Genomic DNA, 14,715 nt, shown 5'->3' on the forward strand with positions numbered 1-14,715 from the left:
TTAAAATCTCAGACAAGTAAGAGGGGGCCAAGCCATTAATGGCGTTAAAAACAAACTCAATTCTCAATCAATCAATCATTATACGTTGTATTTCTTTTCTTTTCTGTCTTGGCTCTAATATGTTTGTGTGTGTGTTTTTTAGGACCTGGACCCTGTGTTTGAGGAAGAGTCCAAACCCATCTACTGTCAGGGCTGTCAGAGTATTTCCTTCTGTACCTTCACTCAGAGCAGCCTGCTGGTTGTCTGCTCCAAGTACTGGAGGGTAAGAACCTGTGTTACCACAAAGTAATAACACACACCAAGTACTGAAGTAGAATACTGCATGGATCTGGATTTTCTTATCTCTTTGTTGTGTGTGTGTGTCAGGTGTTTGATGCAGGTGACTACTCGCTGCTCTGCTCAGTGCCCAGTGACAGCGACCAGGCCTGGACCGGAGGAGAGTTCATCGCCGCAGACAAAGTCATCATCTGGACCGAAGACGGCCGCAGTTACATCTACAAGCTGCCCGCCAGGTAAATCCCGCTGCTCCTCCAGCTCTCGCACCACCGCTCAGTAGACACGTTAATGGCGTCTGTCGGGTTTTGGCAACGTTTTTAAAATGGGCTACACAAATTCAGTAAAATTAAACTTGCTCTGTGTGTGTGTGTGTTTCTCAGCTGTCTGCCAGCTAGCGAACATTTTCGCAGTGATGTTGGGAAAACCAAAGAAGGCTCAATCCCTCCGCTGATCTACAGCATTGCAGAACACTCAGACAAACAGGTCAGTCCACTGTCCTTCACTCTGCCCAGTTTAACATACACACATTACACAATAAATCTCAGCCGAGAGATTGGAAGCTCAAATATGCCACATGGCAGATGTTTCTTGTTTATAAAAAAGGGAGCTACATAAAGACGGTTCATTAGACTGTACATGAAGATTGACAATATGTCTTCACTTCCTCGCTCTTTGCAAAAATGAAGCCAAAATATTCTGGATACGCCAGCTGCCATCTTGCGCTCATGACGTAATTTGGAGCTAGAGTGTCCACCCATATACCTGGCCGACTCAATGATGAGTGAGCAAACTAATCAAAATATTAAACACTTGAACATATGTCATCGTGATAAGAACTGGCTAAATTGATAGAAACCATCTTTGGGAAAAATTTGACGTGCATTTTTTCAAACGATTTACTATAGCTAAAGGGAGTGTTTTGGTTTCACATTTGGAGAGCTGTCATGTCGTCAATCATTATATACAGTCAACGGACACATTTTTGCAATATTCAGCAAAAATATTGTTAACTAAGTCTTTTTCACAGACCTAGAAATCATGGAACAGATCAGAAAAAGTGTTTTTGCTCCTGTTGCACACCAGACAAAATGTTTCATGCCACACAGTTGTAGCTTTTTTATACATTTCTTATTAAGGATATTGTGGTGTTTTACCAGCTTATTTTGGACTTCAGTCTGTTTAAACCCTCTTTTCCTTTCAATAATAGACAAATGCTGTTGCTAATGATTGAGCTGTTTGAGGTACCTGTTTCCAGACATATACCAATACTTGATCAGGACCCTGTAGCTCAAACATGTAATTCAATTAACATGATGCTAGCTGTAAACTGCTGCACTGCAGTAAAAAGTAAATGTGGGACATAAAGGGCTCCATCTGTACAGGTAGCTGTGTGTAGTGCTCCTGTGGTAGTGTGTCGGCAGTCTAACTGTTTTGTTTGTATTGATGGTGTTTGAGTTGAATTAGGATCATCAGGGCTCAGGTCAGGCACATGGATTATACGTAGTCATTGTTGTAAAGGTGTGAAGGAAAGAGTAGTAAATTCAAGTGTGTCTGTAATTTCTATCCTCTCAGAAGAACTTTATTCTCATACTTTCTATAGATGGTGTAGAGTGTAAAACATTCACAGTTAAAGTACAGCTCCAGTAACATAAGTTAAGATATAACTGAGCTGGAGGCACAGCATGGTGGAAAAAAGGAGTAATTCAGAACAGCCCTGATGTAAAAATCAGAGGATAAGATCTAGAAACAGACAGTAAATTAACAATAATTTGTAGAACAAATTGATGAATCAGTGTGGTTTGGTCATAATTTGCTCAGAAAACTTTGCAAAAATGTAGACATGGACCACAAATTTGATACGTTTGCTGTTAATGCAACTCAACTCTTCCTCCACAGCACTAATTCCATCAGTACAACAACAGAGTCATATCATACTCATCACTCTGCTGCTCTGAGTTTATCTTTTTAACCCAGATTCTGTTCTCAATCACTGATTTATTGCAGTGAGTTACACTTTGTTGGCTTATCTGTCATTGTTAAACTTCCATCAGAACAACTCAGCACAGATGTTTTACATTCAAAGCCTGCCAGCAGCTCAAAGGGCATGATCCCTTCCATTCCCAGCAGGCTTTTCATTTGAAACATCTGTAGGAAATGTTCAGTTTCACTGATGGTAACTTAAAGGCCATCGAAAAAACTGCAATGTAGATGCTTTAGTAACACTAATTCTGTTTTCATTTACTAATTATATCAAAGAAAATGCTGAGTATGGTATGACTCTGAGTGCAATCAGAGTCATTGTTGGAATGATCGATGTGGAAATGTACATTATACTAAATTTACCGTGTGGGCCATTAAAGAACTGGTAATAAATTAGTGAGCAGGCTTTATTTGAATGTGTTGGCAAATATTTGAGACTGCCATTATTTGAACAAAAGCTTTTGTTTGAGATTTTAATCATAAGATTTAAATCTACAAACTTAACATTTGTACTACTACTTGTTACTAAGCAAATAATCCGTACCTTTTGGTCTAAAATAGTCAGATTTGTCTGCCTTAATCCATGTGTGTGAGCCTGACCCTTGGTGTTTTGTTTGTTCTGTTTAGTTATAATTTCATTTTGGACCTTCAGTATGTTGTTGTTCTATGTGTATTTATAATTTACTGTCTTGTAGGTATTTATTTGTTGTCTGTGCCTTTGTTGCTATTTTTGTTGTTCCTTTTTGTTGTTCTGTCCTCTGATGCTGCCATGCCCTCTCCCTCCTTTGACCTCCTCACTCCTCTGAGAAGGAAGGAGGTGAGGAGGAGGAGATGGTTATGGAGGTGATGTGCCTCCCTGCCAGTGGGTGCGACTTGGAGCTCTACACCGCAGAGCTGCTATACCGCCACCGGCCTATAGAGGCGCCAGTAAGCCCCAGAAAATGCACACTGAAAACCAAAGGCAGGAAGAAGAAGGTTCACCTTCTTGGCTGAGCTGCAAAAGCTAAAATTGACGTACTTACAGTGTTTACACCAGTACCATTTTAGGAAGGATAAAATCTTTAAAAATCCGTGCCATTTTGCACATTCTAATAAAATCTACAAAAATGTTGGTGTGCAAAATGGTTAAAGATTCTCTGCACCATCAGATGACAGTAAAGCATACTTTTAAAGGACCATACCAGTGGTTTAGTATCCTTTAGCTCATTGGCTACAAATTGCCTTGATATTACTGCTGAACATCCAGTATTTGATTATGTCCGGTACTGGTACTTGAAAATGAAGCCTAGAAGACAAACCATAAGCAAACATAGACGTTGTAACGTTTGGTTGGTTGTTTCTTGTATTATAAAAGGTTGCTGTTCAGCAACCAATTCTCAAGTCTCAGAAGTCTGAGCATCCTTGAATTCACCTTCTTTCTCTTCAGAATTTGCCCCTGCAAATTATTACTGTATGATAATAACCTTTTCAAATAATTAGGGCCTGTAAATAAGTTTTTCAATGAATATAAATTTTATTGTTTTATCTGTAAAATGTCAGACAATGTGAAAAATGCCCTCTAACCTTTCTAATGCCCAATGTCTTTAAATGTCTAGTTTTGTTCGACCAACAGTCTAAAATAAAGATATTTAGTTAATGATGAAACCAATACAAGCAGCAAATCCTCTCATAGGAGAAGCTGGAACCAGAGAAACTTTAATGACTTAATGATTAGTTAATTAGCAGAATTGATGGTGATAAGAGTTCTGCCAGTCACGTGATTGATTAATCATCTAATCACTTTTAATAATTTCAATCATCTTATCATTTTATTCAAAAATAAAAATGTTGACTGTGATAATTATTTTCTATCTGCAGCAAGATTCAAGCTCAAGATTTTTACAGAAATGAACTCAAACCAATAGCAATGTTCAATTATGTGAATAAACAGTGGTGTGGTCCTTTTTTAAGTGAGGTTGGTGCTGGGTTGTTGTAGTTGGGTGTAAGAGTTGGGATCAGTGTGAGTTTAAAAATACTTTTGAGATGATGAGGCTGGAAGTTTTTTGTTTCAAGAAAGGTTTGTAACGTTGCAGCTCAGCCAGAAAGTAATGACCTGAAATGAGATGAGCAAACTGTGAGAACAGCAGTGAAAAGAGAGACATCCCCTCAGTGGCTCACATTCACCCTCCACTGTGGTAGTAAACAGGGAGCGGAGGTCAGTCTCATGTCTCATATATTTTTATCCTCTCTAAACCTCCAAACTAACTAGGTGCATTTCAGAAATAAAATGAATGGTTGAATTCTGAATGAAAGAGCAGCTCGTTTGCACAATTAACAATATTCAAATCCAGATTGATTAACTAATGTCTGCAGGGCTTATATTTGAAAACACGTTAAATTCTTGTGTTTAAATCAATCCTGCAATTAATTGCTATACAATGGCATTTATTATTTAATAAGAACTAAGTAGCAAGAAGTGCATTGATGAATTCGATTCTATTAATATTAATAAAACAAGTAATCAAGTAATGCCCTTTTTAAAGGTGTCCCCCCATCTTTTTTACTTTGTAAAAGATTCTTCATTGTTTCCATGGGAAACAAAAAAATCATGAGAGATCCAAAAGAAATAAAAGTTGAACAAATAAATAAGATTAGTCAGAAGTTGCCAGATTTCACGTCAGATCCAACAAAATCTATAACACAAATGACAAAAATAATGGCATTAATGATATTGGTTATCGTTAGCTGCTCAGTAGGAACTTTAAACTTACTTCAAGCTGATGTATATAACTCTATTGTCTCAAATGTGTGTCCAATTAATTAAAATTTCCTGTATTGCAAAATGCTGCTCTGATTAAGTGCTGCGAACATTGTGATCCAATAATCAATCACTTGTTGAGCTGAATCAGACAGATCCTGATCTTGTTATCTGTGTAGTTACTTGACGATAGCTCAAACAACCATACTCATCAAATACGTAGTTTGTGCTGCGTAACACTGCTAATTTTCTCTGAATCTTGATAAGAACCTAATGGTATATTTCATGAGATGATAATGTCTAAAGTTAGCAGAGGTGCTCTTTATTTCAGGTGAGGTAGAGTACTTGCTCTATATCCCTGATATAAAGAGAACATATTGTTACTATATAAGTTGACTGAGCATGCATGAATAGGAAGCATATTGAAAACAACAGTGGGCCAAGAATTGACCCTTGGGGAACACCGTAATTATTGGAAACATTTTTGCACTGTAGCCTTCAGACTTATTTTCAAAGTGTTGGAATAGAACCGTTAGCCACTGAGTTGATGGCATTGAGAGTGAACTGTCTGTTTTGTTTGCTCCTCTCTTTGGTTTCCCTCCTGCCTGACCTAGAGACTGAACTCATTCTGGTTCACCTGATTTCATGCTCTCTTCCCACTAAAATAAAACTCCTCTTCCAAAAGCACCATCAACCTCCTCATCTATCTTCATACTGATGAAGATGCATGCAAAGTCCCCAAGCTGCTTTTTAACTAAATAATGACCTGCTCAACCCCTGAGTTTATCACAAACCAAAGATACACAACAGGAAGTGATAGAAATAATACCACTTGGATTGAATTTGGTTGCTTATCTTCACCAGGCACTTTAGACTTCAAAGTTTATACGTTTGTGTGTAAACTAAAACACAAAGGATAAGCACTGATGATGCATCCTGGACATATTAGGGACATAAAAGAGTTGAAATGTAGAAATGTTCGTGCCATGACAAGATTCAAGAAAAGAACAGAAACAAACTGTGGAATTCTGATTATGCATATTTAATTAATAAAAGCTCAGAATCAAGGATGCAACTTTTATAGATTTTGATATTTGTGTTTAAATATATTATCAGATACAGATAGGACAAGAGGAAAGGGTGTTTCTGCCTGTGGTCATCAGACCTCATTCAACAACTGATGGCAAAAGGTTTTTTGTGTTTTTCATCCCTCTGTGAATACTAGGTAGGTGAGGTTTTCCTGTACTCCCACAAACTTTATTTAAAGTTTATTCATCTTAATCAAATAATAGAGATGTGCCATCATATTTGATCATAATTTAGTAAATATGTTTATTTGTTATCTTGATAAATTTAGGATAATTTCCACAGACCAATTCCATCAGTACACCAGTAATTTCAGACTCACCAGTCTGCTTCTCTAAATTTCTTTTCTTTTCCAAAAATAGTTTCCAGTTGGTTCTACTTTGTATTTTTTAATTGCCACTAAGATGCCGTCAGGACTTTGTGCACCGATGTTTCACATTAAAAGCCTTCCAGGGGCTGAAAAGACAATCCGTCCCACTCCTGGTAGGCTTTTAATTTGAAACATCTGCATGCATTGATGGTAGTTTTACACTGATAAAAAATGGCAAAGTAGAAGTGACTGGAGTTTCTTAGTGAATAAAAAACTGAAATTCTTTAGAAATGTACATGGTGGACATTTTCCTTGTAGTTTTACACCCATTTTAAGTTTAGAATGTAGGCTAAATAATCTAAATGAATGGGTTGAAACCCCACCCATCTGCAGCACAGTTGAAACAAACACAAAAGGTTCTTGCCAGTCACTGCAGGTTGATATTCTGTCTTTCTCGCTTTGCTTAAAAAAAACAACACTCGCTGATGTTGGATTTATTTATTTACATCTTATATCTATATGTGATTTAGTTTGTGTGTGTGTGTGTGTGTGTGTTTGTGTGTGTGTTTTTAAAAAAAAAACAAACATCTGGTGGCACTTTGCATACCCTCTCTGATCGCCCACAGCGTTCAGATGAGCTAAACTAACCGATTGTGGCACGCACCGGACACCTCAGCCATTCCCTGCTTCTGTAACTCTTTAAATGCTGTAGTTGCTGTGGTGGCAGCCCATCCTTCTTACACACTCACAGGTTCACTAGCTTTCATCCTGTCCATCATTATCACTGCGATGGATCATCACAACCCCCTACCTGCCAGCAGCTCCTGGAAATGACATTATGATGACCCCCTTGTCAAAGATTCCGTTAAAGAACCTTCACTGAATATTTAGGGAATTGGATCTTATCTTTTATATGTTCTGAACATTAGCATTATCCAAGTTTACAGGCTAGATTTGTTAAGCAATAATTTTTTCTACAGTAAGGCTCCAGATCAGGGAATTTGTTGTCCATACTTTACCATAGTCACAGTTCCTAAGTGTCATAACCTGGTCAGGTGTGAAGCCATGGAGCTTTCAGGGCGTGACTTCAGATTATCAGTCCCTGCCACAGCATGATACCTCGAACTAACTGATTGCCTCTGCTGAGCTCCCACTGCTGTTTGATATCAGCAAAAATATGGAGAAGAAAATCTACCCTGAAGCAGAACTGCCATGTTGACTGATTGGCATTAAGTGTTGAACATGTCTCAGCTAAGTGGCCACTTTTGGTCAAACACACTTGTAGGCCTTTTTCACTGCAGGAATTAACAACCTGAAACCTGGGCGATTGTAGAGTAGACAACAATTTAGGAAGTGGCACTGATATTATTATTGATTTTCTGTCACGTTATGTGAACATGAGCTGATGAAGGAGAATCTAGGGCACTGCTCAGGCTGGCACAAGCTAGTGGGTGGCCCAAAGCAGCATCCAGTCTTTCAGGTGGATTTTTAGCTGCCTACTCCAGCTCCCTCTATGTGGCCGTTTAGAGCAGGTATAAACTGTTTTAAAGTTGTAGTATTTTTTAAAACAAACAATTTGAGCAATGCCCAAATTAGGTTCTGGGAACAGTAGCAGGGTTTGTTTAGTTCCTGCAGTCTATTTGTCTTCCGGTGTGTTTTTTAATGCTTTTTACTTATGATCTATAAAGCAAAGACACCTCAGCCTTCCCTTCTTTTGAGGAACCACTGTTGGAAATTCTAGTAACCACTGTGCAAAATGTACAGTTTGGGAACAACACAACTTAGTTCTGTTTTAGGGTGGATTGTACCTTTTTGTAGACAAAAAACGTTATGCTGCCCTCCTCCCATCTCCACCATTATTCCACAGTAACCTCTGGACTGATTGTGGTGCAGTTTAAAATGTGAACAAAAATGAAGAAATGTTGACTGCAACTGTTGTTATTTTTAGGTAAAGGTCAGTTTTATCAAAAAGGTGTAAAATCTTCAGCACGTCAGGTTTTTGATTGCCCTCAGAAGGGCACCAGGACACAGCTGAAGCCAACACCCTCGCTGTGCAGGAAACCTTGTGAGCCTAGCTGGCTTGTAAAAGAGTTACAGCGACACACAAAGTCATCCTCACGTTTTTTCATGGCTAGCAACGAGAAACAAAACTCAGCCCAGGTTTTGTGATTCTTAACAAAAATGACCTCATTTCACTTGGTCCTACTTTCAGAGCCCTGGCTACCTCATGTTTAAACCCGTCAGGCTCTCATGTATCCAGAGTGATAGATTTGACACAACTGTCCATGTCTATGGCTCTTGATTTTGTCCATGATTTCCTTCAGTGGACAGACGTTCCACCGCACAGTGCTGCTGAACCGAGCAAAGGCAAACTCACCTGTTAATGGACTGTGGTAGCCACTGTAAAAGACCCCTGATCCACTCCTCCTCATGCCATCGGAAGGACAGATATGAAGATGGTCATGTGACTCATTGAGGCTATAAATGGTTAAGAAAACTGGTCATGTTTAGGCTCTGATTTGGGTGAGATAAGTCATAACTTAACTCAAACCAGATTTAACAGGGATCACATTACTGGAACAGTAAAAGCAATTTATTGTTTTCAGTGATGGCAGTTTTCATAAGACACCAGATATTATATTATCGATTATAAAATCGAAATCGAAATCTACAACAAACGTATTTTTTAGCAGAACTAAGGCCCATCAACATGGTTATTATAGAGAGGCTAAGAGAAACGGGAACTTCTGGGTTCTGTTTCAGAGGTAATGCAGCCTTGTTCAACCGCTTTGGACCACAGACTGAAATATCTCAAACTGTTCTTAGAAAATTAGTTCTTAGGAAATTCTGTTCAGGCACTCTTATCTCCCAGTAGTGACTGTGGTGATCCCCTGACTTTTCCTTTAGCGCCACCATCAGGTTGACATTTTAAAATGTCTCAACAACAACTGGATGGATTAGCATGAAATTAGACACAGACATTCAGCATGTATTATAAGAACTTTTCCCCAGCACCACCATCAGGTTAAACCTGTTTTGTCCAGTACTTGGGTTTATCAGCAAATACCGGCAAAACTAATGACAACCCTGTCAGCCTCAGCTGTATTTAATGTTAGGATGCCAACAGACTAAACTAATGGTAAACATTATACCTGCTAATCCTCAGCATGCTAGCATTTAGCTCAAAGCACTGCTGTACCTAAGCACACACTCACAGAGTAGACTCTTGTGATCTAAAACATGTATAGTCCCACATACCCATTAATGGCGTTTCTATTACTATGTGGCATGCCCAGCTAAACAAAAACTGCTGAGGCTTCAAAGGTTGAAAATGCCATAGTTATGTTAAGGTATTAGTTTGTTTGAGATGACAGGCCACGTCAGTCACATGACCTTCATCCTCTCTGTACCTGTAGTTTTGACCCTGCCAGTTCTTCCTCTGTGCTGCGTTAGCACACATTGTGATGGCTGAGTGTGATCATCGGACTAGTTCAGCGGCTACGTTTGGTTTTATTTCACTGCTGCTACACTTCATGTTACCTGAATGAAAGCCCCAGTAAAACCTAAACAGCATGTTAGAGTCAGTCGGTATTTCACTATCAGACGGTTTTTACGTGTGTCTCAGCCTGCAGAGGAGTCCTGGTGATTCGGAGATGTGTGGTTCTGTTTTCAGGCAGTTTGCTGTTGCTGTTTGTATGAAGGCAACCAGAGAACAAAACCAAACATTTCAGCTTCACGTGGCCCTCACACAGAAAAATACTCAAACTGTTAAGAAGAATGTGAGTGCTCTGATGAACTTTGGGCTAAAATTTAGGTTTTCAGATTTTGACATGTCTTTTGTTTAATCCCCCCGCCGTCCCACAGCTCCTGATCTGTCCTCCTGTGACTCGGTTCTTCTTTGGCCGACGGGAGCCCTTCCATAAGCTGCTGATCCAGGGTGACTCAGCGGGCAGACTGTCTCTGTGGAGCATCCCAGACTCCTCGCCTCTGCAGCCGGCGTTGACCACCGCAGGTAAGGAAGGTGTGACATGACACAATCAGTTCTCCAGAGAAAGGTCACCACTCTTGGTCTTGATAAACTATATTAACCCACAGTCCAGATGTGGGAGATTTACGTTCTGATTCCATGTTTTCCTTCCCAAAACAGATTCTGATAAAGACTGCATGTCAGGCAGAATCAGAGGCATTTGCTATACATTTCGGCAAAACATTTTTATTACTGTCATTTCTGCATTGTCATTCATTTGCAAATAAACCATTCGTACAGTGACATCACAGTGATCTTTCCTTTCCCTCACAAATGAGTTAGAAGCTAGTTTTACAAATAGTTTCTTATTTATACAAGAGTCACTAATAACAACAAACTTCTTGCCTTCAGTAACCTCACTTAGTAATTATGAATACATATTGGTAACAAAGGGTATATTTAATATATATATATCTGTCTATAAAATATCAAAAAGCAAAAAAACATTGGTAATTATACACACCATATACTTATATCAATTAAACATAAAAAGTCCATATGATTCAAATAGTTAATAGACCACAAATCTAATTTTTCTTTGTTTTACTTTTTATTTAATTACTTTTATCATTTTTATAAAAAAAACACAGATTTCATATTCCACAAATCTTTTTTACACTGACTTTTTAGTGTGCAGAGTGTTCTGAAGTAAATTCCCGAAGACAGTGGTTGTGGTGAAACATGGAGGCAGAGGGACATCTAGTGGCCAAAATGTGTCATGGTGCTGTTAACTGATGATGTCAATATTGTTGATATATATTATTTGTGCTCAGGGAAGGGGGGAATATCAATTTAAGATCCTTCCTCCTGTGTCAATAAACACAACTTCATTCAATGTTGTATTTAAATGTATTAACAAATAATAAATTAATAAAAACAACTGATTACCTGAAATATTTCAATTTCAGAGGCTCCCAATGTGCAATATGTGATGATAATATGTAAAACTGTGTTTTTAAGAAATAAGAAATCATTTAGTTGAGGTGATAAGCCACCCCGATCTTCTGTATGTCACATTATTGGGATGTTGGCCTCAGTAATAGTCACACATGGGATTTGCTGTGTGAAATCGTTTCTCTGCATCAAGTTTAAAATTTTATTTCATCAGTCTTTTATTTAAGTGTTTAGTTAGGCTGGCCTCTAAACTAAAAACTTGCTTCCCTCTGGTGTTGACTGTATGTCTGTGTCTGTCTGTCTGTCTCTGTGCAGAGCTGCAGGTGTCGTCCACCATCAGTCTCCAGGAGGCGTTTGATAAGTTGACCCCCGTGTCTGCAGGGATCATCGACCAGCTCAGTGTCCTGCCTGGAAAAGAAGAACCCATTAAGGTTTGAACCCTGACAGTGTATCACTGTGTTTGACTAAAATGAAATGTTGCTTTCAAAATGATTTCAAGTTTGTAAAAGTGTTCCCATGTATACAGTGGACTCCAGTTTTGGTTAGTTTAGGGTTGAAATTGTACTTCTGGAGACAGATTTACATTGTAATATGGTTTCCTTCTTATTGCAACCTACTAAAGTTTATCTAATTGGACGGCTGCTGTTCTAGTTGTTAGGTTGCTGACTCTGTGTCTGTGTTCCCTCAGGTGACAGCCAGCGTGTACATCCCCTCTCAGGGTCGTCTGGTGTGTGGTAGAGAAGACGGCAGCATCATCCTGGTTCCTGCCACTCAGACCGCCATCGTCCAGCTGCTGCAGGGGGAGCACATGCTCAGGAGAGGTGAGGGAGGGACACAGTGAGGGGACCAATGTTCAAGGTTGAGAAAATAGAAGTGGGGAAAACACTGACCATCTGATTTCTACATTACTACAATTACAAAACGAGTAACACTAAAAATCAGCACTGAGCTAGCTTTAGGAAAGAAATGAAATGATTAGTTCCTTTTAGTTCTGGTCCATTTTATCAGATCGTCTGTGGAACGTGAACTGGATATAGTGTCTCTGGTGTCATGGAGAGCTCACTATTACATTTGACTTTTACTGAATGTTTCAGTTCTTAGACTTTCATGATATTGAGGTACTAAAAATGAAAATGGTAGCACACCAACTCTGTTTTTTCTCCTTTTTTACTCCTGCACGCAGTGGTAATGTGCATATGTGTTACCAAGTCATCTTACATAAATTCATACACTTTGTCATCAACTTTTTATTATTTTAATAACAATTACGCACCACCCCAACTCAATCCACATTATTCCATTCTGAATGTCGTGTCCGTCTGTCCTGCAGGCTGGCCTCCCCATCGTACCTTGCGAGGTCACCGGAACAAGGTGACGTGCGTCCTGTATCCGTACCAGATCTCTCCCCGCTACGACCAGCGCTCGCTGGTGTCCGGAGGAGTGGACTTCTCTGTCATCGTCTGGGACATTTTCACCGGAGAGATGAAGCACATTTTCTGTGTCCACGGAGGAGAGATCACGCAGCTCATCGTCCCGCCTGAAAACTGCAGCGTAAGACCTCTGACATACAGCTCTGTGTTTGTTTCTTCTCTTCCTTTTATTTTTTTCTCTGTCTTTTTTGTCTGTCTCATTTTCTTTTCTCTGTTTGTGGTTTGTTGTGTCTGGGTGTGATGAATGTACTGAAAGGCAGCAGTGTGTTATGTTGCTGACATTAGATTTGAATGTTCCGGGGGTGATGTCATTGTTGTTACTATGGAAATAACTTTAATGACATTAGCCGTTGTGGTCGGATGTTGAATGCACAGACGCACACACAGTTGCCCATTCAACCAAATTAAAACATTACATTGTTTAACTGACATTAAGAACTGGTCAGAACTGTGTTGTTGCCATGGAAATCAGATGTCAGATGCTGTTGCTGGAGCTGGACTACAATGACCCATCACACACATATGCTTTAATTAATGTTTTTCATCTGCTCACTTTTGGAAAATCAGTGAAACCTTAAACAGCCAAACTGCCGGCCTACTGAGCATCAGCAGTGAGTTAATGTGTCTAAATGTGTCACTAACAGCAATGGTGTAGATCAGGGGTTTCAATCTCAGATTACCTCAGGGCCACTGCTGTATTGTCATCTCATAGGAGGACCACTTCAGCATTTAGGTACAACAATAAAAGCACAATATTCTGAAAAGATCTTCATTACAGATCCCTGGTATAGATTTTATGTGTAGCGACATACGGCCCTTGTGCAAAACCACAAAAATACAACCTGGAGGAGATCCAGTAATCAGTGCATACAGAAAATCAGTGGAAACCCAGGTTCCAGGTTGGAGTGTGATTAAAACTATGATTCTTATTTTAGGGAAGTGTCCATTTTTTGGCTAATTTTGAATTAAATTTGGGGAAAATTTACAACTTCCCTACATTTCTTAACAAGGATTTTATTGTAATTATTATCTAATTATTATTAGCATTATTTTACAGGTTAGAGTGAAGAGACAGACAGGAAACTGGGGTGACAGAAGAGGGCATGACATGCCACCAAGGTCGCCAGAGAAATAGGCCTGCTTTTATGTAACTACTGGCTTTTGTTTGAGGAAATATGGTAGTGCTGAATAGTGGTTTTGGTAGTTTATTAATTAACAGGATGATAAAACTAGAAGCCACCAAAGTCAGAAACTGTCCAAGACACTTGGATTGTTTTCTTGACAGCGAAACCTAACAAATATATTATTAGGATTCCGATTCAAGAAGATTGAACTCAGTCTGGTCAGTGACCCTCCATGGTGTCCTCAGGTACAGTTCTTTGAGTCATCATTGTTTCCCGCTGTGTTTCCTCTGCAGACTCGGGTTCAGCACTGCGTCTGCTCGGTGGCCAGCGACCACTCCGTCGGCCTGCTCAGTCTCAGGGAGAGGAAGTGCATCATGCTGGCGTCGCGACACCTTTTCCCCATTCAGGTCATCAAATGGCGTCCAGCTGACGACTACCTGGTGGTGGGATGCTCTGATGGCTCCGTCTACGTCTGGCAGATGGACACAGGTGAGAACTGGGCGACTGGAGCTCATTGGAGTTGTGTAAATGCTGATCCACTGGCAGGAGTTAAGACTTGTGATTGAGGGCAGCTGCTATTATAACTTTTTCTAATTAATAAATGACAAGGTGGGCTGGAAAGCTCCAAAACAATCCAATCCCACAAATTCTTTGTTTAGATTGCAGGCATGTAAAATAGCCTCAAACATCCAGCTGCTCTTTATCAGAAATTAGTTTTGACCCACGGCACAAAAAGCTCTGGGTTGTATCTGGGAAAACAGACACACATTAATTCAATTCAGTTTTATTTGTATAGCGCCAATTCATAACAGAAGTTATCTCAGGACACTTTTCAAATAGAGCAGGTCTAG

At 39.5% G+C, this 14,715-nt stretch overlaps 1 protein-coding gene across 2 annotated transcripts in view; it reads left to right on the forward strand.

Moving 5' to 3' along the window:
• LOC118332366 (WD repeat-containing protein 7) overlaps positions 1-14,715 on the forward strand; it is a 141,759-nt gene that overhangs the window by 5,120 nt on the left and 121,924 nt on the right. For both annotated transcript variants that reach the window (XM_035667609.1, XM_035667610.1), the window contains exons 7-14: positions 143-262; positions 367-512; positions 657-759; positions 10,254-10,401; positions 11,626-11,741; positions 11,999-12,131; positions 12,641-12,861; positions 14,158-14,353. In XM_035667609.1, the coding sequence (XP_035523502.1) occupies positions 143-262; positions 367-512; positions 657-759; positions 10,254-10,401; positions 11,626-11,741; positions 11,999-12,131; positions 12,641-12,861; positions 14,158-14,353 (1,183 nt within the window). The remainder of the gene's footprint in view (positions 1-142; positions 263-366; positions 513-656; positions 760-10,253; positions 10,402-11,625; positions 11,742-11,998; positions 12,132-12,640; positions 12,862-14,157; positions 14,354-14,715) is intronic.

Source organism: Morone saxatilis, unplaced genomic scaffold (assembly GCF_004916995.1).
Source record: "Morone saxatilis isolate NCDOM2014 unplaced genomic scaffold, NCSU_SB_2.0 Contig21, whole genome shotgun sequence".
Lineage (NCBI taxonomy): Eukaryota > Metazoa > Chordata > Actinopteri > Moronidae > Morone > Morone saxatilis.